This window comes from Gouania willdenowi, chromosome 17 (genome assembly GCF_900634775.1).
Source record: "Gouania willdenowi chromosome 17, fGouWil2.1, whole genome shotgun sequence".
Lineage (NCBI taxonomy): Eukaryota > Metazoa > Chordata > Actinopteri > Blenniiformes > Gobiesocidae > Gouania > Gouania willdenowi.
The window spans coordinates 21,409,339-21,433,890 of NC_041060.1; the positions used below are offsets into that span (position 1 = coordinate 21,409,339).

Sequence of the window (24,552 nt, forward strand, 5' to 3'; positions counted from 1 at the left end):
TTTGAGCGTTGTTTTTTTAGGAAAAGTAATATGGACATGGGAAAATATTTAGATCCTTTGAATGAAATCCGCTTTTAGTATTTTTGCATCAATCTTGTAGTTTTGTATAATTTTCTGTCATCTGGTGTGTTTTTATTATCCTTTTATGTGTTTTCAGACTCAGCTCTTGTAATTTTATTGTCCTTTTGTGTGGTTTTAGAGTCCTTGAGTGGTTATATGGAGTCTTTTTTGTGTTTTTCCTGACAGTTAGTATGTTTTTGGATCAGATCTAAGTAATTCTTTGTCCTTTTAGTATCCTTTTATGAGTTTTTAAAGTCAATTTGTGTGTTTCATATTGGAGCCGCACAAAATTAGACCAAAGGCTGTGTACGCCTCACCATTTGCCAATATGTAATGTATTTATTTTTTATGAAGGTTCTACGCCAAATTTGTTAAATGATGCATGTGCATGTCACAATTTTTTTTAACCCTACCCAAAATAAAGCCCATACAATGTCCAAGTAGCAAAGAGATCAGTTAACCGTGCATATATTACCTATACTCACTGTTTCTCTGTCATTGTATGACAAAAGCACTGTTTGTTGCTATTCAAACTACCTCAGTTTACAAAAGGTTGTTTTCCATTGCATTTAAGCTTTCTTCATGAAATAGAATTAAAGATATAGACCATCACGAGATTCGCCCCAACCACAATGTGTTTAACATACAATAATGCAAAAATTATGAGTAACGTAATTGATCATGTTGACTACAAAAATTCATCGTTTAATGTTTTAAATTCATGATAAAATCAGGCCGCTTTCGCCTTCATTTTTGCTGCAGTACCACACATGAACTGCTGGGTGCAGTGTCGCTTCACCATTTACATTGTAAAGAAAGATTGCACAACAGAAGAAAAACCAACCTAGGGGTGGTGTGTAGCTCAGTGGGTTGAGTGCCCGCCCCATGTACGGAGGCTGTAGTTCCTCACCTGCAGCCGGTTCAGGTTCGATTCCCAGCCTGGGACCCTTTGCTGCGTGTCATTCCCTGCTCTCTCTGATCCCTTTCCTGTCAAGCAACTGTCATATAAAGGCCACTAGAGCCCAAAAAAATCCTTAAAAAAAAAAAAAAAAAAAAACCAACCTAAAGTCTCAAAAGCTTAGGACCATTTCACTGAAAACGTATACTAGACAATTGAGGTAGAACTAACATCTGTGACAAGAAACTAACAGTAATATGTTAGAATCAAAGCAACAGAAAACAATTACATATTTTTTTTCCAAATGAATTTGGTAAAACTGTAATGAAACCTTTGACCACTAAGGGGCAACACAAACTTTGCGTATGGCTGTGTTCTACAATTTCACTCAATTTTTGTCTATTTTTTTCATTTTTATTCTTCATTCATGCCTTGTTTTAAAGCATCATACATGGTATTAAATGTGTTAGTTTGTAAAGGCTGTCTTTGACGAGGAATGTGCAGACTTGCACAGCTAAGTTAACATCAAACTAAAGCAAATCAAATTTATCAGATTTTTCTGGAAAAAGTTGTGATAATGCTAATGTTTGCACTCTTGTTTATTATTATTATTATTATTATTATTATTATTATTATTATTATTATTATTATTACTGTGATGCTGTTGTTCACATGTTGGAAGTGTATTAATCTAACCTCCATGCTTCCTCCCTCTCTCACTCCTGACACATCGCGATTAATTGCAGAACTACGATGAAGAAATAGTGGATGATTACATCACCGGTGTGGAACAGGTTGGGGCTGACCCCACTGTTGCTGTGGAAGTCCCTGTCGAGGTTGACCCTAACGTCAAGGCGGATCCTTCCACCGACGCGTACGAGTTTAAGGAATATGACCTGAAGGAATATGATCACAAAGAGTTTGTGGAGAAACCATACGACTACGGTGATTATGGTGATTACGGGCCGACTGAAGCGAAGCCTACATCTGCGCCGTATGAAGAAGAGTTTGGTCCCGGCGTCCCCGCAGAGACAGACTTCAGAGAAAGCAGTGTAAGTGTTGGAGCGGTAATGCTGGGGAATGTGGGACCGTTAGGAATGTGCTGATGACATGCTTGCTATTCCCACTTTGTTTGTTGCTTCAAGTGATTGTTCCGTATTGAAGCCGTCTGCGCTTACACCAGCACCAGAAAGCTCAGATGCACACCTTGTTTTGGACAGATGTTGACCCAGCTGTTTTCCCAGGCATGCCCTCTGTAACCTTTGGACCTCTTTGACCTTTGCCCTAAATCAAAGAGGTGCTCTTTTTGGTCCTCCACCCAATGATATGCTTGGATTACTTGACAAACGTTCGGTTTTGGAAACCTTTTTATCAAGACTGATGCATGAAACCAGACATGAGTGATGGCATGGCTTCAGGCCTCATCACTGCTCTGGTTCCAGGTCTCAAAGACAGGAAGTGACTCCATCTGTAACCTGTTGCTGTAACTCAAGCTCTGCTTTCAGTGCTATCAAATCCTATCACCCTCACACTGAGTCTAAAATATTCATTCTTTGATGGTTTCAGACATACAGTTGATGAATTATCGTCTTTATGGGTTTCCAGATGCATGTCAACTTTAGGAATTACCATAATAAAACAATTTTTGAGGATTGATTATTTGCAGGTGAAAGAAATGCCGCAATTTATTCAGTTTGATTTAAAAACTAAATTTAATTTATTTTTTATTAGTCATCACTTTGAATTAGTAATTCAGTTCAGAAGTTTTTATTGAGGGAAATACATAAAATGTAGGTAGCACTTCCTGCTTTAGACAACTTGTGTCAATGAAAAGTAAATATATTATTTAATAAAATGAAATAAAATAGCCTATCATTAATAGAAGCTGTTTGTCTACACTAAGCACATTTCAGAAATGTGACGACAGTATAATCCACACGTCAGGCAGTCCTCAGTGTGTCTGGGTGCATTAATGGCAGAGTAAATCAGACATAAGAATAAGGAGGAGGCATTTATTCTCACATTTTGTCACTTTTGCTGTCGGATTATTCCTTCTTTCTTAGTCCTGAAAATGTGAAATGCTGACTCGCCTTGTGCTTGTCATGTGTGTAGATGGGTGGAGGACACAGTTACCTGGGAGAAAAAGGAGAGAAGGGTGAACCTGCTGTCATTGAACCTGTAAGTAACCTTTGCACAAAATCAAATATTTTGCAAATAAGCCTGTCAGTGCTAAACTTTAATGTATCCAAGCTATAAATACAATCATGAGGTGGCTACTATGTAATAATACCAGTAGGCCATTTTAAAATCCTGGAATGCTTCATTTGATGTCAAAAATTAAATAAAGTATTACTAAGCTCCCAAATGAAGATTGCTAAATTGTGTGCAATCTCTACGTTTATTAAACACGTTTTGTTCACCTGTTGCAGGTGGTTTACTAAGATTCCCAATGCAGATGATAAGGTGCAAAAGTGATGGAGACCACCCTGTTTAACATGTGAAAGAGGAGAGTGGCCACATGCGCAAAACTTAATATCTGAAGTGTTATTGGAAGACAAGAATTACAGCAAACAGATTACATCTTTGTTTGAGGAGATCGCAGTAAATAGATTGCTCATGTTACTGTACTTTGCATGTTTAACAGATAACAACATGCTTGGTGAATCCGGCACGAAGATCCACTGCACTGTGTGTACTGTCATTACTGTTTATGGTGTTAAATTATGGAATAAAGAACATCAAAATGTGCACAACATTAAAACTATTTAAAAGCAGCTATAAACAGAGTTTTTAATCAGCTATAGAGAACTGGACAGATCTACACCTCTTGATCTAGACAGTTTGTATTTAAGGGCTCATTTATATTAAAGTGAATCGTATTATCAATGATTGTATGGTTTTATGAATTAGGTATGTTTTTATAAATTGTGAAATTTTATGATGGGGTTAGGGGGACTGAACTTGATAAGTTTTGCTTCTTTGAGCCCCCTCTTGATTACATATACTTTGTATTTGTATATATGTATTGTTTTGTGCTTTTTTGTAGATAAATGTAAATCAAATTAATTAAGTGTACGTATTTGCGCATTCAAACCGTATGATAAAATGTTGGGTTTTCATCAAAAAGATAATTTTTGGCTATTTCTAACATAAAACATAATTTTTCTATAATAGTTAGCCATTTATACTGTATATTCTATATATTTAGTTCCACCACAGGCCCCCATTTAAGTCACCACATCCCTATTAGCGGGTATAAACTCTGACAGCTTCATTTTTTTTCACTGCTTTTTGCTATAAGTAAGATGCTAATCCTCCAAATTAAAGCCCCTGTTCTTCGCTACCTATGGATTTACAGGCAGTCTTGTAATGCTACCGTATTCACTCTTTCCCTTCATTTCAGGGGATGCTTATAGAAGGACCCCAAGGAGCCCCCGGCCAAGGAGTAAGTATCACGTTCTTCCACACTCCTGTCTGCCTTCCACAGATGGAGAACAGCTAAAGAAGGAAAATGTGTCTCAGTGGAAAGAGTCTCAGTCGTGATCATGTGGAGAGTGCGTTGAAATGCGTATTTGTGCATGAAAGTGTATATGTCTGTGTCTCTGTGGGAGAAAAATGAAGGGTGGGGGGGATAATTACACTTTAAGGCTTATACTCGCTTCAAACCCATCCCTGCTCCTGTCTCAGTTGGCTTGTGTAAATGAAGTATTAAGTGCTGTGGGAATGCTGGTTAGCTGGTTGAATGATGGACTGAATGGGTGCGTTTCTGGTTTCAGGGTCTTCCTGGTACCCCAGGGTCGCAGGGTCCCCCAGGTTCTCCAGGAGATCCTGGAGAGAGGGTGAGTAAAGATGGTTCTTTATTTAAAGCATATCACAGAATCAAGCAAACAACTGCAAAACAGGAAGTAGTGGTTTATATTTTAGGGTCATTTTGTGCCAAAAGGTTGCTGTTAAACCAAAACATATTTTGAAACCACATTTTAAATTGAATGAAATCACTTAATTTAAAATAATTCATTTTTTCTTTGGTTTTCTTTTGTTTCTCTGAATCATTTCTAAGAGAGGAATAAAACATTTGGACACTCCTGCTTTTGCATCTGTGGGAGGGATTAGTTGGGAGAGGTGCTTTAACTGTCACTATGCTAACAAAGAACGCTTTTAAGAAACAGCTGTGCCGCCATCGTCAGTTCAAAGAGTTTTTTCCATAAATCCCAGTAAAGCCGGCGTTGTCCTATCCTCCTTTCTCCTGCCCCGCCCTGGGATTCCTCTCATTTCTCTGATTGATTGGATGACACACAGCGTCTGTCCCCTCTGAAAGCTGGATCTCAGCTTGTTTTTCACCCGCTGTGGTGTCTCATCCCACACCTCTCTTTCACTATCCCATTATCACATCCCTCTGGAGGTTAACCATTGCATTGCCGAAGACAAAATATCAGAACCCACCCACCCACCCTCCCGTTCCACTGTGACCACATGCACAAAAGCCTTATTGTTTCCACAGGGTCAAAAATCACCAAATCTTTACCCCTCCCTTCATTTCCTCCTCTGAGAAACTGTCCTGCTGAGGTTTGACGGCGGGATTAAATCTGCAGTTTGGATCTGGCTGCACTCAGCATGTGATCCTCTGTCACCGTCTCCCTCTTTTCCACTCAGGCATGTCTTTCCACACCATGTTGTACCGTTACTATCACTAGATGCCACTGGGCTCACGATCACAGAGGAGAGCACATGGCTTTAATTTAGGTCTGACATAGGCATACCTGACATGAATGCTTAGTACGATTTCCTTTTTCTGGCAGTGCAGGGAACTAAGAACAACTCTGCCTTGATCTGCTCCATGATCAGTTTAAATTAATGAACCACAATCTACTGAAATAAACTGTTTCTACTTTTGTTTTTGTGACAGAAATGGGTCAACATATGCGACATTAGGTGGGAAAAGTGGTGGAAAGAGTTTATAAGTGCTGAAAATGTCCTAAAAGTGAAACAATTGTGAAGAAAAGGCATTGGAATTTGATGGAGAAGTGGCAGAAATGGGAGTAATGTAGCAAAAATGCATTGAAAGGAGCAAAAATATGGCAAGAAACTATGCTTAGTTTCCCGCTCCAAGTGTCTCGTGACCCCAAATGGGGTCCCTACCCCAAGGTTGAGAACGCCAGCCATAGCCCATAACACAGAGGGGGAAAAAATTAGATTGTCTGCCCCAAGATTTCCTCTTATCGCGTTAACTTCCAGGATTTCTTCATCTATTTATTTCAAACAAACAAATACAAAAATTGATGAAAACAAAAACAATGAAACCATTCTCAACATGAATCTCTATAAAGTAAAAAAAAAAGAAAAAGGTCATTTCCAATATAATATACATTTGATTAGTTTGACAAGGGATAGGAAGAAGCCTATGCTTGTCAAGTCCTACCCCCATTCTTCACTATTAACAAATGCAAAATCCAATGAAATAAACTAAATGGACATTTTAAATACGTACTCCAATCGAGTTATTAAGAAAAACAAAACAAAACAAGTTCAGATGAACTACGGCAGGGCCCACGGATCGTCTCAGCGCTGAATAGCACGTACCACGTTCCTAAGAATTCCGTCAAATGACTCGGTTCCACCGAGTAAAAAACGGTCTCTGTGAGGCTCTTTACATCCGCTCATAGAATATCCATGTCAAATTACAGCCTGATTCAACGAGCATTAACGGAGGAGTTGTCATTTGAGAAATGGGGCCTTCGGAGGCCCCCTGGCTCCCCCGTGGCACATACAGAGTAATGGGCCCTATTCATATATTGGTATGTGTTAATGATTCGGTACCACCAACTGTTGCAATATTTGACTCACAAATAAATGAGAAAACAACTTCAATGGAAATAGCAGAAAAATTGTATGAGGCATAATCGTAATCTACGTTGAATTACCTTTGAAACAATATATCACATGACAATGTTCCAATAAATTTGGAAATTACCAGAAATGGGGGGTGGGTCCCCGGTCCCCATTTTAAAAAAAAAAAGGGCTCGGAGCATCTCATATTAATTCATACCAAACTGCATTTCAATCTAAAGAGAACCAATGGAGAAGTATTCATTTGAAAAATGGGCCCCCCGGGGGTCCCCTGGCGCCCCCTTGACTCCAATTATATATTGGTATGTGCCAATGATTTGGTACCACCAACCATCGTAATATTTGACTCGCAAATAAATCAAAAATCGGACTCTTAGCGTCGATGTGTACACATCCATAGATTAAACCTACCTAATTTCAGCCCGATCCCTTGACGAACAACAGAGGAGTAGCGATTTTAACTAGTGTACACAAGAAGAAGAACAAGAAGAAGAAGAAGAACAACAACAACAACAAAGTGAGTGGCCGGTAGCCCAGCCTAAAAATGAACACGCGCCATCAACATCTTTGTGATTCTCCTTCATTTTTGTGATTTTCGGAGATACATCTTTTGTAAAAAAAAAAGTAAAAAAATAAATTGCATTAAATTCACACTTAGTTTAATTGTTTCAACAAGACCGTTCCACAAAACCACCCGACAAGTGGAAATACACATACTTTTAAAATAGGTCTGAGCATATTTGTATCATTTATTTTGTGTGTCACTGGTTAACTTCTTACCAGGGTAAATCACTATACTTAAGCTGGACACTAACCTGGTCTGGATCAGGTTAAGTTGTGAATAAGATCTGAGCAAATATAAAAGCACCGCCTCCTGACCAATCATGATTGGTGCACAGATCTGATAGCTGCGCTTAGGAAAAAAATAATATTTATTGATTGATGCCATCCTTTCAGTTATAAATGACATGCTATGGAAATTGGTAAATGGATAGATTTTCATCTGAGTGGCTGACCAACATTTGTCCACCTTAAGATGAAGACTTACTGAGCTGTCCAGTAATTATCCGATTCATCATTTTGATTCATTTTACACATTAACAGTGTCTGCAGCTTTCTTCCTGCTTTTTCTGCGGCAACAGTGTTGCTTTAGGCCTGAATTATGATTTTTAATTATTCATCTTTTAAACAATAGTTGTATGTTCCTGCTTAACGTAGTCTGCTCTGCAGGGTTTCTCCATGTTTGTGATTGGTCTGATGGTGCAATCAACGCCCCCTTTATGAGAGCGTGCATGCATCCAGGTTGGAATCGCATATTGTAGCTTAACCCCAGAACACTATCGCTAAAATTAGTAAAGGGTCATTCCATGTCATTTCAACACATTTTCAGGAAAATCCCACGCACTTCGGTCCAAGAGACTGTCACCCAAGAACCAATGCACATATCTGACTAATCATTTTTGATGTGAACAGTCTATGTTCATAGCTCAAAGCTGATCAAATTACAGGGAGCTGAGTCATATGCAAAGTTGTTTACTGAGCCCCAAACCCAGACAAATGTTTTTCCCAATTTTGAGGGGATAATATGTCCACCAGATGTATATTGTAGATCTTTTTGTATATTTTGAGAGAGTAGTTGGAGCTGTATTACTATATCAAATTTTAGTTTCCTATGTGAGGTAGTTCCTGAGATATTGAAAGCTGAAAATGGAAGAAAAATAATGGACAAGTGAAAATCGACGCATATCTCAAGAAGTGTTCGTCCGATCAAACTAAAAATGTACAGTGTGCCTATTGAATAATCACAGAACGATTGGTAAAAATTTGAGAATTTTTGGAGACCGAAGTGTGTGTCATTTGAGAAATGACATGGAATGACCCTGTAGCCATCACTAACGCTGGGTGATTTCTACCTGATACATTATACCCAATAAAAAGTAACAAAATATGACCATACATGACAAATGACAGTATTACACAATATAATATACCTAATAAAAAGTGATATATTTTTATGACCAGTACTTTTTTGGGGTATATTACATTGGGTACAAATTATATGGCATTAGTGATGGTATTTAAATCACCCCAAAACGTACCTGTAGGAAAAATTGGGTTTCGCAGGAGGAAAACACCCACACTTTTAAAGACGTCAAAGCTGACGCTGAAGCCACTCAGCGACCTATGACACTCAGGGAAACACATCATGATGAAAATCGTATGAATACCGGGTGATAGTAGTGTTCCAAAGGTCAAGTTAACGTGTTGATAACCAGCTTCATAGTACAGCTGCACTGGGATTGTTTGGTTCAGTGAAAAGATATCCCAGATATATTCATCCAACATTTCAAATGATGGGAAAACCATACAGAAGAATTCAAGATGTTTGTAACTGAAAACTTTGGCACTCAGAGATATTCTCTGTCATCTTTTAGTAGTAGTGACAAACTAGTGTGTAACAAACTGCACTTAAATAACTATCGTCTTTCTAACTGAAGATAATGCTGAGGTTTTTCTGCACCAGACCACCGAGTAGCAAAACTTGGATCTACGTAACTCTAAATTAAGATGATTTTGACACCCCTATCAATGAAAGTTTTTGCTCATCTTTGTTTTCTTGGTTGTTGCCAGTGGCATTTATTACATTTTGCAGCAATAGTTCAAAGACGATGAGTCATTTAATCACATGGAAAAATATGAATCTCATTTTCATTGAAATCTAGTGAAATTCTCCGCGTATTCCGTTATATTTGCTTATAAACGTTATTATTTGCATCTTTATTTTGTAATCGACTGTTTATTTTCTGTTATGATTTGTTTTAAACCACTTTGCTTCTCTTTCTGGCACCGTAGGGTCCTCCTGGACGTCCTGGTATCCCTGGTTCAGACGGTGTCCCTGGGCCTGCAGGTACCATTCTGATGCTTCCAGTAAGTCCCACAGCTTCAAACACACCCATTTAGCTGTCAGGCGCTATTCCCTGTCATTCTGCTCACCTTTCATTTTCAGCTTTAGTGTGTGAACTCAGTGCATTTAGTAAAGGTTACCTCACCGCATCACCAGCAGGCCAAAGGATCTCCACCTTATTTTGGTATTTTCTTTGGGTAACAAATCACTTGACTTGTAAATGTCAGCCAGTGTAATGGAGTGGAACCAATGAGGCTCTGGAAGGTTTGGTGACACTTGGGTTGTGTGTGTGTGTGTGTGTTGGTTTTTGCGTGTGGCACAGGGAGGAGAAGGTTTTATAAGTTTACCTGAACACAGCGATGAATTGAACACACAGGCCACGGGGGGGCTGGGGGTGGGGGGGCATCAGATGTCTGTCTGTAAAGTTCAGGGGAGTCCATTTAACTTTAACTATGTTTCTTTTCTTCTTCTGTGGCTGACAGTTTCGCGCAGGTGGGGAATCACACAAGGGACCCGTGGTTTCAGCGCAGGAAGCTCAGGCACAGGCCATTCTGTCTCAGGCTCGGGTGAGAATCCATGCTTTGGTTATTTCATATTGTGTAATAATGTGCATTGTTGCTGTACTTCAAAATGTAGTGACTGGCCGACCAGGTCTCTTATATGCAAAACTGATTTTTGATGCAACTCTACCTGATTTAATAATAATAAAGCTCTCTTGCTTATTGTAAGTTGGGGTTGGAATCCTTCCCAGCTCTAAAATGCAGTTTAAGTAAGTGTTGTGTCATTTAATGTTGCATAAATACTGCCACAACCAGTGTACCGTATTAACATCAGGGGTTGCACTTTTTGGCTTTCAGCGAGGTGTGATTTGTAGTCAAACATGTGCAAATCATTAAATGTTGCAGAGACACTGAATATTCACACATTCACAACTCTCCGGAGCCTTTATCGCTGCCAAAGCTGGTGCTGGGTAATGTCTGGAAAGCACTTGTCACTTTTCTAAGAGTGATTTTTTTCTGCCAAAGAAGTGGACCCGATGATGTGAAAACTGAAGAAGGCATAAATGCTGAAACGTGGTGAAGGGAACAATATGTAACTTTTTCAGTGATCTTTATTCATGATTGGTTGCATATGCATGGATATATATATATATATATATATATATATATATTCTATTCTATTTGGTACCAGGAAGTATTTTCTAATAGAAGTATTTAGTTCTATTACCTGATCAGGTACTTTCTAAGATACTTTTTAAGCTGTACAGTTACAGTAAACAACTTTCTACAGCAAACATTGTCCCTAATCATGTGTGCAACAAATGCGCTTTTTTCTCAATAAAACAATTTTAAAAAAACATTTCAAATAAACAGCAGTTTTTGTTCACTTTTGTTGTGAAAGGATATAAATCTCTCAATCATTACTTATAGAGCACTTTCACATGTGAAGTAGTGTACAGTCAAAAACAAGAATTAAAAAACTACAGGTAAGTATCCTCATCGTCATCTCCACAAACCCACACTATCGTCACGTATGTACACGTCATAAAACCCAGAGCACAAGATAGCTGGTATCAAAACAGAAATACCTTAAGGTATCTAAGTAAATTAATAAAAAGGAATAAGTCAAAAATAGATACAAAAGCTAAATATTGTTGTTGTGGACAGCAAAGTTAGTGTTCTGTGATTACTGCATTAATCGTACGTATATATATATATATATATATATGCTTGTTAATTGTGTATAGGTAGTAACAGTAGCCTGCTATAAAGGGAAAGTGAATGTACGGTGTCAGTTTTCATACAATCCAAAATGTCACCTGGCGTCAGTTAATAATTGTTTTGGGAATGTATGTTAACCCTTTCATGGATCTGTGACCCGTGTCGGGTGTACGTTGGCTTTCACCTCGACGATGTCACAATGCCAAAGACGCGTTACCATACATATTTAAGATCTTTTATATTGATTCCACATGCTCGGCGGGTCTTTATATGTGTTGAACCTCCGAATGAAAGATCGTCATGTTTAAAGAGTTGTCCCTGTGTGCCCCACAGTTAGCAATGAGGGGTCCTCCGGGTCCAACAGGCTTGACGGGACGGTCTGGTCCTGTGGTGAGTAGCAGCTCAGAGAATCATCATCCATGCATTTTACTACTGTGGGGGTATTTTGCACAAAATGTGTCACTGAATCAGTATTCAGACACCTAAGTGGCGATTTCATTTCTGATTTATTTAGGATTGTGATTCCATAGTTACTATTTCTTTGTTTTTTGTATTCAAAAACAAAAGTCAATTAAAACACTTCTATAGATAAAATATGAGCTATAATTCCTAAAAACAATGTACATCATAGGTCAGTTCAGTTACTGTACAAAAGTGTAGTTGTAGTGTTATTCTATGACGATATATGCAGATATGGTACATATATATATATATAATGATTAAAAAAATTAAATAAACTATCCTTAATGAGAATTATTGAGTTTTAATATTGTCAATAAAAAAAGTTGCGTTATCATAAATCAAATTAACAAAAACAAATTAAAAAAAAAAATACTACGGTGGGAAATATTCCCTAGTCTCAGTTAAAAATAAAATTGTATTGATAACTGAAAATTGCATTTAAGCAACATAGAGTAGAGAACATGGTTTTTATATTCAATATGAAAAATATATAGATAAAAAAGGCAATTTGAAGGATTAAATGACTTTTATGTTAATTTTATATAAGTATCATGAATAAATAAATAAATACATACATACATACATAAATATAGAATATTCTAACAGTTCTCACAGTTAAAACGGCTGCTGAAGCTTTTTTTAATTGATGAGGTCTTTTGTGAGCATTAAATTAATGTAATGTATCTGCTCATTTGAAAACCAGATTCACTTTTGAAGAAATGTGCATGAAAATGTATTAATTATTTGTTTGTAAATGCACAAAAACAATGCTTTTGGTCACTTTCAAAGCAGTCTTTGCATAAGTGCATGTGTGCCTGCTCTTTATCAGGGAGGGCCTGGTGCTCCAGGACTTAAAGGGGACGGTGGTGACCCAGGGCCACCGGTAAGTACGCGTTTTCATATTATTATTGTCACGTTAATAAAAAAAAAAAATAATAGAAAAAAAAACATTTGATCGTGATTGTTTTTTTTGTCTCAAAGGGGCCACGAGGTCTTCAGGGTCCAACTGGCCTTTCAGGAAAAGCAGGAAAGAGGGTACGAGTACTTCCCAAAAACTTCCAATACAGAGATTTGTAGAGATCTGTAGACTTGCTTACATTTATTTTTGGATCGTCTCCAGAAGCAGTCTTCCACTCCAGCAGAACAATCCGTTTTCACTCCTCTGTGTCTAATATTTCAGATCAACAAGCACACAAATTGATGCTAGAATGACAAAACACAAATCTGTTTAGTTTCAAGTGTGGCCCATTTTCAAGTAACCCAGCTGCACCTAATAATTGTCCATGCATGTTTGGAATCATGAAGACATATTTATTTAACAAGAAACTCCTCCTTTGCTTGATTTTTTTTTGTTACGCTGTATAGCTATTTACATTTTATTTTTTATGCGTATCCGTATTAACCTAAAATGTTTTTTTCCCAGGGTCGGAATGGAGCGGATGGAGCACGAGGCATGCCGGGAGAAGGGGGATCCAAGGTACTCTACACCAGTGTTTCTCAAACTTTATTGTCCCATGCTCCAATTATTTATTATTTATTTGTGTCTGCAGGCTTTTCTAAACTCTTTCCTGTGTCTCGTCCAACATTAACCTTGAAATTAGAATTTGAATTTCAAGTTTTGGTGTATTTTGATTAAAGGTGCAGTCCGCAACTCTCAGATCCCTCTCTTCCCCTCCCTCCCCTCAACTCTCTTGCTCTGCCTCCAAACTTTCCAAAGTCCCTCCCTCAGAAGAGCTAACAAGCTAATGTTTGCCCGACAGCAACATCACAGTAATATAACATGCTCTGTTAAAAGCATATTACTGCAGCGCTTCTCAGCAGCAGCAACAACACAGTGTCACTTACAGCAGCTCACACAGAGGCTGCTGTGCACACATGAACAACACATGCACTACAGAGTTCTAGTGTAACAATTACACATCGAACATAATGTAAATCAAGCAGCAGTAATTACCTTTCAAGCAGAAAAGTCACCAATTCCATCTTCTACTCCTCCAGACCATACACTGTAAAAAAGATGGCGCTCCAACCCCGGGAAGGGGGCGGGGACTGTGAGCAACAGCTGTCAGACAGTCCATCAAACACAATCCTGGCTCTGATTGGTTCTTTTTGCTTGGTTGCGGTGCATTCTGGCAATCTGCCAAAGGCTGCAGTAGCATCAGGGGGGACTCAATGAGTCTGTTTATTTTCACACAAACTACTAGTTTGATGTAAAGCTGTCCTTACATAGTGACAGCTTTAGCAAATATGACAAAAAGTCACTTTTATAAGAGTTGCAGACTGCACCTTTAAAGAGTTGTGCCACAAATTATTATTGATGAATGACAAAAAAAAGTCTGTGTGCATGTAGAAATATACATATAATTTAAAAAAATAAACTGCCCAATGTGTTTGTGTACCTCCTGAGAGGTGTTCAAGTACACGTACCCCAGTTTGGGTGCCACTGATCAACACTATACAACATATTTATCCATTTACATTCCCTGACGGTGCTCAACATTTGTGTCTGTGCTGTTCCAGGGTGACCGGGGATTTGACGGGCTCCCTGGGCTTCCTGGAGAAAAGGGACACAGAGTAAGTATATAGTCAGAACTGTTTGGGGTGAGAGGAAGAATAATCCATCCACTCTGTCATTACTGCCCTAAAAGGCTCGTAGTTCAAAGGTCGCCATCCATCCAGCATGTGCAAAGTTCACAGCCAACCAGTGGAAGTCACCAGTGCGTCTGACCCAGTTATGAGAGGCCGAAGAAATGTCTGAACCACTTTGAGCAGAGCTGTGTTTGTGGGATCTGTGCTTACTTAGAGAAGACAGAAATCACAGAGTAGGAGTATTTCTAGACTGGCTTGTTATATCTTATCCTATACTGAGTAATGACAGGGCGGAAGGTGGTGCATGCATCCGCCTTTCCTTATAGAACTCTAGGAATAGTAGAAATCATATAGGATTGTCCCCGCTGTGGTGACCAAACCCTTTGTGGGTTAAAAACTGCCTGAATAACTGATCACTGTGCGTTTTATTAATTTTTAATTCGTAGCAGACATCAACAGAAATATGTGAACTTTATGTCCTGCCACATACTGTATCTTGTGCATGACTTTGCAACTCTTCTCACAATCATGTGTCATCAGGGAGAATCCGGCCCCACGGGTCCTCCTGGACCCCCGGGGAATGATGGCCAAAGGGTAAGGGACATAAATGATATGATATTCACGCAAGTTGTTGGATTGTCTGATAATCAGTGATGTCTTTCTTTTAAAAAAAACAGGGTGAAGATGGCCAGGTTGGACAGAGAGGAGTGATTGGAGAAAGTGTGAGTCATCTTATTTGTCAGACTGTGATGCCAAATTGGTTCTCACAGAGAGCATAATAAACACAAACGCTAAGCTTTCAATACAAAACTGCACCATTTCATGATTTTCTCTTAATGTTATAGGAAAATATGAAATCCCTACTTTCTCTATAATCCAACAGCTGCAAGAAGAAACGAGTCTTAAATTATCCAAACATCTTCTTCTTCTACTTCTTCTACTTCTTCTTCTTCTTCTTCTTCTTCTTCTTCTTCTTCTTCTTCTTCTTCTTCTTCTTCTTCTTCTTCTTCTTCTTCTTCTTCTTCTTCTTCTTCTTCTTCTTCTTCTTCTTCTTCTTCTTCTTCTTCTTCTTCTTCTTCTTCTTCTTCTTCTTCTTCTTCTTCTTCTTCTTCTTCAGATGATCGTTTATACTGCGTAATGTTTTACAAGTTACATTATTGCTGTACTATTAATGCCATCAACCTACCAAAATAAATTCCTCGTATGTGCATTTAAATACATTCTGATCCTAATTGTGATCATTTTGCTTGATAATTTTAATATACATCACATGTCAAAAGTTTTAGAACGCCACACTTTTGCCAGTTTTTTACAGAAAATGATTCAGTGTATTGTGTCAGTGCACTCTGAAATGAAAACTTAGAAAAAATGAGCAATTTGAGTTTAAAAAGAAATCATGGAGTCAATGAACAATGCTGTTCAGCTGATGCGCATGAGGGTCTGGTACCACAGTGTGTTCCAACACTGCTTTTATACAGACAGAGTTGGAACACCTGTAGGAATCAGTAGCACCAGCTTTCGAGGCTGATTCAACCTTCATTGCCGCAGAACAGCTTTAAATTGTTAACCCACTTTGTGTTCCCTGAAAAAGACCTATTTGTATCATAATGAAATGTACATTATTTTTCAGGTTTAGGTAACCAAACCATTTTTTTTAACCCCTGGATGTTCAGTGCTTTCCTTTGTACCATTTCTAGCTATTCATTGAAGTTGCACGACTTGAATTGCAATAAATAACTGGAAAAATGAGGGTGTTCTAAAAGGTTTGACTGGTAGTGTATGTAGTTTTATATTTCTGAATCAGTGACTAAATCACCAGGGTCTACTTTGTGCTCTTTAAATAGATAATAGCTTTATTATATTATATTTGTTACATTTTACTAATGTAATAAGGTAAGATCCGGATTGTACTTTAATGGTACAATGGAGACATTTGGTTGTTACAGGCTCACAGCAATATGTATATATATATATATATGCAAAGTAAGAATTTAATTGTACAGAATAACATGTTTCCTTACTACGCACATGATAATAAACACTTACACAAGTACAAATATATACAAGAATAGGAACATAAAGAAACAAAAAATCTTTCACAGTTCACACAGTGTCTAATGTTCAAGTTTTACGAACATGAAATTTAGTTTTGTGTTATTATTGATAAAATGAGAAACGCACTGGCCCCTCATCCTGTAGTATCTTTTAATGTCCACATGGAGGCAGTGTTTAACAAACTAAACACAAACAGGCTGTTTTCATTGCATCTGTGCTTGGGTGCTACAGTGTGTTATTTCCTAATTATTACCATTGGGAATATATTTGGGAAAAATCTAATTTTGGATGCTTTGTTTAGCGTTAATGAAGATTGTTTTCTTTTTGACCTACAGGGTCCCAGAGGTTTGCTCGGCCCCAGAGGGTCACAAGGTCCTGGAGGACAGCGTGTAAGTGTGCTCACATATTTAGTATTAAACTAAGTAATATATGACTCTTTCCCATCTGCTGATGATGGATTTCCATCTCTGCAGGGTCTTCCTGGAATCGATGGGCAAGCTGGTCCCAAAGGAAACATGGTGAGAGAACAACACATGGATCTGTCACTTTGTCTTGATTACAAGCATGTTCAAAAGTTTATGAAAAAAAAAGGAAGGGATCTCATGTCAATGAAACCAAACACCCCCGTGTGTCTGTGGACTCGTGCATTTATCTTCCTGGAGGTTCTTGGTATACGTTTGAATGAGGTCCCATAGTCAGTGAGGTCAAGAAAAAAGAAGGATAAATCATGCAGGATAGCAACAGTGGTGCATTAACTGGGCTGGATTATTTGTGGTATTGCTGTTAATTTGGCACCACTTGAACACAGGGAGCCTCGTTTTTCTAAGATGACTATTTATTTTGGGGGGGCGTTGTTGTAACAGCTGGTGTAGACATCAGCGCTGGGGTCCTGTTCGTGTCAATAGTTTGGAAACGCGTTCCCTGAATGTCAGCAGGGATGCACAGTAACCACACGTCACAGTTGTTCTTAGACATGTTAACTTTGTACCAATGGTTTTCCTTGGTTTCTATTTATACAGATTAAACTGAAGAATCACAATCATTGGATTAAGCTTTGATTTTTTATATGAAATTACGCTTAAGTGATGGGAAAATGTCATTGTACTTTGTGTTTTTCCTTCTCCTTATCTACAGGGTCCACAAGGAGAACCAGGGCCTAGTGGACAGCAGGGTTTGCCCGGTCCTCACGTAGGTTATTAGTCTTCTTTCTCTTTCAAATCATTATGTTTTGGTGTTTTTGGCACAGTTACTTATTCTCTTATTTCCTCTTTTTGCTCTTTGTCTTTAACTTCCATTCGTAATCATCCTTGTCACATGCAGCGAGTGTTTGAAACTCAATCGCTTTCACATTTCTAATATCTTCATTTATAGCTTGTTCAGGGATTTATTTATTTGTTTTTTGTTTTGTTGTTGGTTTGCTCTTGTTCCCCATATTTCTCTTCCTTTTTGTAGCTTTTATTTGAAAAAATAAAGGAAGTGAGGATGTTTAGTTTGACAGATTCTGCTGAACACAAAGTAAAAGTGCACGTTCATCAGTGTTATGTTATGTTATGTTATGTTATGTTATGTTATGTTATGTTATGTTATGTTATGTTATGTTATGTTATGTTATGTTATGTTATGTTATGTTATGTTAATTTCAGACATGAGCCATTTTGATTCCAAAGGAAAAACAAAGTAAACAAAAAATTAAACAATTAAGAAATAAACAAAAAAGGAAAAGGATGACGTTTAGACTTATTTAATTCCTGCTGCTTATTCAAAATGAACGTATTATTGTTCCTGTCCCTGTTCTCACCATCATTGTTGACCGTTTTTAATATTATAAATAACTAACTGTTATCTCATTGTTATCATTATTCCCAGCATCATGAACTCGTCATCATTATCACATTATTGCCACAATTATAAATACCATCACTATTAACTCAAACATTGTACTATTAATTATTAGTACACAAAGGGCCAAGCCCAAATTCACAACCAAGTCACATATATTACACATACAATAATATATACATCTGTGTACATATACATATATACACCAAAATACACATACACATACAAATGCAATAATAATGTCTTAATTCATATGTCTATACTAAAAATAATTTATTTTTACCTTTAAATATATATATATATATATATATATGTAATTATATTTATAATGATAAAAGAACAACAATTTAGTAAACAAAAAAAAACATGAAAAATGATGAATTACAACAGAAATAGTGTAAACTTATTTAATCCTACCCCTTTAATCACTTAAGTACAACTAATACTACAAATAATTTCCCATATATATCATTAAAAAACAATCCCTCAGCTCCACATTCAGATTGTTTGGTAGTGCTTTAAAAGTCAAGTCAATTTACACCTGATGGAGGGAAACCAGAAGAATATATTGAACTTTTAAATAAGTCAGCTCACACATTACACAACTAGATGGAAAAACACACGTTACAAAGGATTTTTCAGGATTTTTTATACTTACATACCTGAAGATTAAACACACAATTGTGTATCCAACAGGTATCACCTTCCATTGTCATTTGATGTAGTATAAATGTTTGGTGTGTCTTTGTTCTCTTGCAGGGTCTCATTGGTCCTCAAGGTCCAATCGGGCCTCCTGGTGAAAAAGTGAGTAAAAGTGGAAGCACTGGTATATATCTCAGTCCGTCGAGCACCTTTAAGTGATTTAGCAGAGCCTTTAATAAAGGTCAAGGTAGACAGAGACGTGCAGGCCTGCAGGGAGCGGCTTTGTGCTGTATATACATACATGTGTCTGACGTTGTTTCTTTGTAGGGACCACAAGGGAAGCACGGTCTGGCTGGGCTGGCGGGTGCTGACGGCCCTCCTGTGAGTGCATCCAATCCGCCCCTGTAAAAACAACAGCCAACACATACATCCAATAATGCTTTGGAACTGTTTTCACAGGGTCACCCAGGAAAAGAAGGTCCTCCAGGCGAGAAAGGAGTAGTTGTAAGTCGGAGGCACTTTTGTTGTCGCTTGTGATTTTTACAGTGAGGAGATCATGTTGCCGTTCTGGTAGATTGAGTTCTGTAGCATAACAGAAGGAGGCCTAGGATAGTATTCAAACCTTACATAGAGAAGCTCTCTATCAGCCTGCAGGTGACCACAAGCAGTGAAGAGTGGGATGTATATAGAAATAGTCTTTAAAAGAGGGAAAACTGTCCGATTGTGCCTTGAGTTTACAATATGACCCTGTGTGAATGTAGAAAAACCCACTATCTGTATTTCATGGATAACATTTAATATTATTAGTGGTATAATGTGAGTTCAAAAAGATTAACAATCTGGTCATCATAATGGGTCATAGGTTATTCATAGCTGTGCTAACTCACAGAAGCAGATAATTAGTTAAATCCAGCTAACTCATGTAGCATAAAAGTGCAGTACAACTAATAGCCAGAAACACGCAATGCCAACTATGCTTGGTTAGGTTAGTAGCAGTAGTAGTAGTAGTAGTTTTTATTCGTTGATTTAATTCCATTAAACATTAAACAGAACATTTCCATTATTTTGTGTACAGCACGACCGAAAGGGTTTAGGCTGAAGTTAATACTTATTATGCCTAACCCTGTTTACTGACTTCCACGAGACAAAAACACAAAGATTTTTAATAAACAATTTCAAGTGTCCAACAGAAGAGAAATACACATGTTTTTTAAATAGTTGTTTAAACATAAATTTACATTTTGTTAATTATAGTAGATTTAAGCGTTTTTTTGAAAGCTGTGACTGTTCCAGACTGTTTTATTTGATCTTTCAAGTAATTCCACAGATTAACACAGAAATACATCGACTTTTTTATTTGTTCTAACTTTTACTTTTTTGAAAATGCCGGTTCCTCTGAGGTTGTACTGACTTTTCCTGTGTTCAAAAAGCTAAAAAAAGATTATTACGTGCCTTGTACACCATTACTAATGTGTTAAGGTCAACATGGATTTTCAATAAATTCAGTTCTACAAAAATAGGGTTTGTTGGTGCATAGAAATCTGCTTTAGTGATAATTAAATAATTCTTATTAAATTAAATAATTCTTATTGCCTTTTTTGCAGTAGGTTTATTGTTCATTTATTATTATTATTATTATTATTATTATTATTATTATTATTATTATTATTATTATTATTATTATTATTATTATTGTTGTTATTATTATTATTATGCAATGTCATTGACCTTTATCCACAGCCATAGCTCATTTTATAAGGTGAATAATTTTGTCAAATATTCATAAAATAAATATAATATCCAGTTATTTTGAATATTGATTCATATAAGACAAGGAAATTGTATTTGTATAGCGCATTTCATACACAAGGCAAGTCAATGTGCTTTACATGATCAAAAAGTGCAACAGACAATTGCTTAAAAAACAATAAGGACATTAAATTCAGCTGCAAAAACATTTAAAATCAGCAGCAAAAACATTTAAAATCAGTAACAAATGCATTACATCAACAACAACATGACCAAAAATCTCCCTCAGTAAATAGGACATTTATAAACAAAAATGTCATTTTCACTGAGAACCACCTCATTAACTTACACTGCAGTACAATTGTTCTGTAATATTCACGACATACTGCACAGAACTTACACATTAACTGTTAAACGCATTGCAAGCTATTAGTTAATGCTATTTAACCACAACTGTGATCCAACAGTGCAGTTTTCCATCATGCAATGATTATATAGGATATGCTCGTACTTAGCATTAGAGTCACTTTTTGTTATTTGGTCACAGCTGACCCACTGTGTTAAATTTCCACTTCCTAGGGTCACCCTGGTCCACCGGGATCCATCGGCTACCCTGGACCCCGCGGTGTGAAAGTAGGTGTACTCAGTAATGCAGTGACAATGTCGCTTATTACTGATCTTTTTTTTAAAAATGATTTCTTAATTATTCCCAGGGTGCTGAAGGGGTTCGTGGTCTAAAAGGCGACAGAGGAGAAAAGGTATGTATTTTCAAGTTTCTAGCATCAGAAATGTAAACAATAAAGGGTATATAAACATAATTATACTTTATTAGTTAAATATTCTCTATTGTCAGCAATAAAAGCTTGATAAATTTAAATTTTAATGATATCGTTCAAATACCAAAAACACCCCTTGACGTCACATGAAAAACTCCTTATGGGTTTTCTCACAACATCAGAGCCTATTAGCTTCAACGTCATGCTTTTATCTTATTCTTAGATCTTTAAAAAAGGGTTTTAATGTATTTAATTAACATTCTTTTACTTAATTATATACATTTTCTTTTTAATTTCTTTTTTTCTTTGTTTCTTGTTCTTTTTTTTTTTTTTGGAAATATTCAATACAAAGCAATTTCCCCCCTGGGATAAATAAAGCCCTATTGATTCAAGAGCTTTAATAAATTTGCATTCTTAGTTTGAGCCACCAGAGGTCAGCAGAGTAACAAAAACAGCTACACTTTTTTAAAAAATGACCACTAGATGTCACTATTGTTATGTTTGTGCGATTTTAGAGCATATACATTCTACTCTCATTTCTTCTTATTTATTTTTTTCCCTTTTTTATTGATACATGTAACTTTTTGCACTTCCTGTTTGTCTTTTTTTTAGGGGGAGGATGGATTTCCAGGCTTTAAGGGTGACATGGGACTCAAGGGCGACAAGGTAAACAAATATTGTAATTTCAGATTGATTTTTGAATAATAATACTGCTACTAAATAAACTGCTGCTTTCCTTTCTGTGTTCAGGGGGAGGGAGGTGTACATGGACCAAGAGGAGAGGACGGCCCCGAGGGTCCCAAAGGAAACTCAGGACCCGGTGGAGATTCAGGACCCCTTGGATTAGCTGGAGAGAAGGTAAATAATAAGCAATATTTGAATTGAGGTAGTTAGGAAGTTTCTTTGTTTAAAGATTAAGGAAATAAATGCTTTTTTTTAAAGAAGCATCTGATTGTAATACACATCACTGAGCTGATTTAATGAATTAGAATTTTAATAAATCAGTATATTTTAGTTAACTAGTCACTTGATTGGCTTAAATTTTTATGGTTTGACCCTCGTTCAAAACCCAACAGTTACATATCTGGTGTTGTTTTTAATTAGTGGGGTGTAATGGTGTCTTCTGCAAGAGTCAAAGTATTTTTTTGTAATCATTTGCAAATCAATACAGCTCAATGCAGTGCTCTTAAATCAGAGGTTCCCAACCTTTTTCGGGTCGTGACCCCATTTTGATATCACAAATGTCCGGCGACCCCAGAGACATTTTTTTTAGCAGTGGCTATCCTACATTCTATCTGTAGGCAGCGCCCCTATTTGGCCAGTTTAGGTCACGTGACTAAGACTAACCCTAAAAAATTGTTGTGACGTTGGGTTATAACTGTAACACTAACCCTAACCCTAAGACGGTACGTAATTGTACTTCATTAATCGTACCAATAACACCGGTGGTTGTCCGTAGGGCAACTGTACAAATAGACACTTTATTTTTTTTCCTTCAAGAATTATTATTTTTTTAACACGTTAATTAAAGTGTGTTACAAATACAGAGTTTCCACGATTAGTGCACAAAGTTACAAAGTGCGCCACCTCAGATATTTTTATACTGCATTCTATTTGACTAGATTTATATTTAAGACATTTTAAGTATAGTATACAGTTATTTGATATGTATTGTGTGTGATGTGTATTTGAATTATAATAATAATTTAAAAATTGAATTTTTATCTGTTTTTACCTGTTATTTATTTATTTATTTTTTGTTGTGTTTTGTTTTTACCAATTACTAGACACTTGTGGCGACCCCATTTTAATTCCAGGCAACCCTAAGGTTGAAAAACACTATATTAAACGATATTATTGCTCTTTTAATGATTGAATTTCACAGACATTGACAGATTTGATGAATGATGTTTGTACAGCGGGCTCAGATTCACATACCAGCAGGATAGTTGTACACTTGTTAAAATGGAAAACATCTGCCTGCAGTTTTAGAGCTTTCCATTACTTTAATGCTTTATTGCTACAGTGAGATTGTGCTATTCAAATTCACTCTTTTTCCAAAAAAATAAATGCTGGCAAAAAAACAAACAAGACATTATTATGTAGATTTTTTATTTTTTTATTTTAGCTATTTAAAAAGAATTACCATAAAAAATCACTAATTATATGGGTTTTTTTCTGCTTTCAGGGGAAACTTGGAGTCCCTGGACTGCCTGGATACCCTGGAAGACAAGGTTCAAAGGTGTGTGATAGGAGCAGATTTGATACTTTGGCATCAAATCTGTGAGTTTTTTTTTTTTTTCCCAAATATTGAATGTAAAGAATAATTAGTTATATTTTGCTGGTGGTGTTTGTTGTCCATTGTGTCTATTTAGTGTTTTATATCATTCATTCAGTTCTACTAAACCATCACCCACTGCTAATTAAACTTGGGCTAACACATATCTCTCAGATCTACCTTTAAACCATAAACACAAACCCAATGAGACACCACATTGTCGTCTACAGAAGCCAGCGTGGGTCACTGGTGTTACTCATCAGCTGTCCGCCTTCCTTAGACCTAAGCTGTGATCACACACACACTGGCATTCCTTACACAACAATGCTGACTGTTGTTCCACAGCCACTCAGATTACTTTGTGCTGCTGTAGCTTGTTTTTTTTTTTTTTACTTCTGTCAGCACTGATGCTTTGTCAACGATACAATGGGCCAAATACAACAACTCACCTGATGCCAAGAGCTGGAAGTTCACTCTATTATTGACCCATGTTGCCTCATACATTATCAGAGTGACAGAAAATCCATGTTTATATTAAAAAAACCTCATTGTTTTAGCTATAAACTGATTGCTTTTGACCAAACATGCTCCAAATACCATTGTTTTGTGTGTTGATAGTAAGGAGCTTTCATTTGAATTGCAGCTGACTTCTTAGATGATTAGACACTAAAGGCATCCTGACCTTGGCACATGAGAAGCAATCCATTGTTTACTGTCGGTTAGTGTGTTTC

At 37.0% G+C, this 24,552-nt stretch overlaps 1 protein-coding gene across 1 annotated transcript in view; it reads left to right on the forward strand.

Moving 5' to 3' along the window:
* Positions 1 to 24,552, forward strand: part of col11a1b (collagen, type XI, alpha 1b) — a 105,253-nt gene that overhangs the window by 36,504 nt on the left and 44,197 nt on the right. Inside the window, exons 8-31 of the mRNA XM_028472063.1 lie at positions 1,705 to 2,010; positions 3,071 to 3,136; positions 4,362 to 4,403; positions 4,735 to 4,797; positions 9,659 to 9,733; positions 10,193 to 10,276; positions 11,765 to 11,821; positions 12,723 to 12,776; positions 12,875 to 12,928; positions 13,317 to 13,370; positions 14,414 to 14,467; positions 15,023 to 15,076; positions 15,160 to 15,204; positions 16,873 to 16,926; positions 17,011 to 17,055; positions 17,672 to 17,725; positions 19,136 to 19,180; positions 19,346 to 19,399; positions 19,478 to 19,522; positions 21,347 to 21,400; positions 21,481 to 21,525; positions 22,156 to 22,209; positions 22,294 to 22,401; positions 23,732 to 23,785. Of these exons, the coding sequence (XP_028327864.1) occupies positions 1,705 to 2,010; positions 3,071 to 3,136; positions 4,362 to 4,403; positions 4,735 to 4,797; positions 9,659 to 9,733; positions 10,193 to 10,276; positions 11,765 to 11,821; positions 12,723 to 12,776; positions 12,875 to 12,928; positions 13,317 to 13,370; positions 14,414 to 14,467; positions 15,023 to 15,076; positions 15,160 to 15,204; positions 16,873 to 16,926; positions 17,011 to 17,055; positions 17,672 to 17,725; positions 19,136 to 19,180; positions 19,346 to 19,399; positions 19,478 to 19,522; positions 21,347 to 21,400; positions 21,481 to 21,525; positions 22,156 to 22,209; positions 22,294 to 22,401; positions 23,732 to 23,785 (1,620 nt within the window). The remainder of the gene's footprint in view (positions 1 to 1,704; positions 2,011 to 3,070; positions 3,137 to 4,361; positions 4,404 to 4,734; positions 4,798 to 9,658; positions 9,734 to 10,192; positions 10,277 to 11,764; positions 11,822 to 12,722; positions 12,777 to 12,874; positions 12,929 to 13,316; positions 13,371 to 14,413; positions 14,468 to 15,022; positions 15,077 to 15,159; positions 15,205 to 16,872; positions 16,927 to 17,010; positions 17,056 to 17,671; positions 17,726 to 19,135; positions 19,181 to 19,345; positions 19,400 to 19,477; positions 19,523 to 21,346; positions 21,401 to 21,480; positions 21,526 to 22,155; positions 22,210 to 22,293; positions 22,402 to 23,731; positions 23,786 to 24,552) is intronic.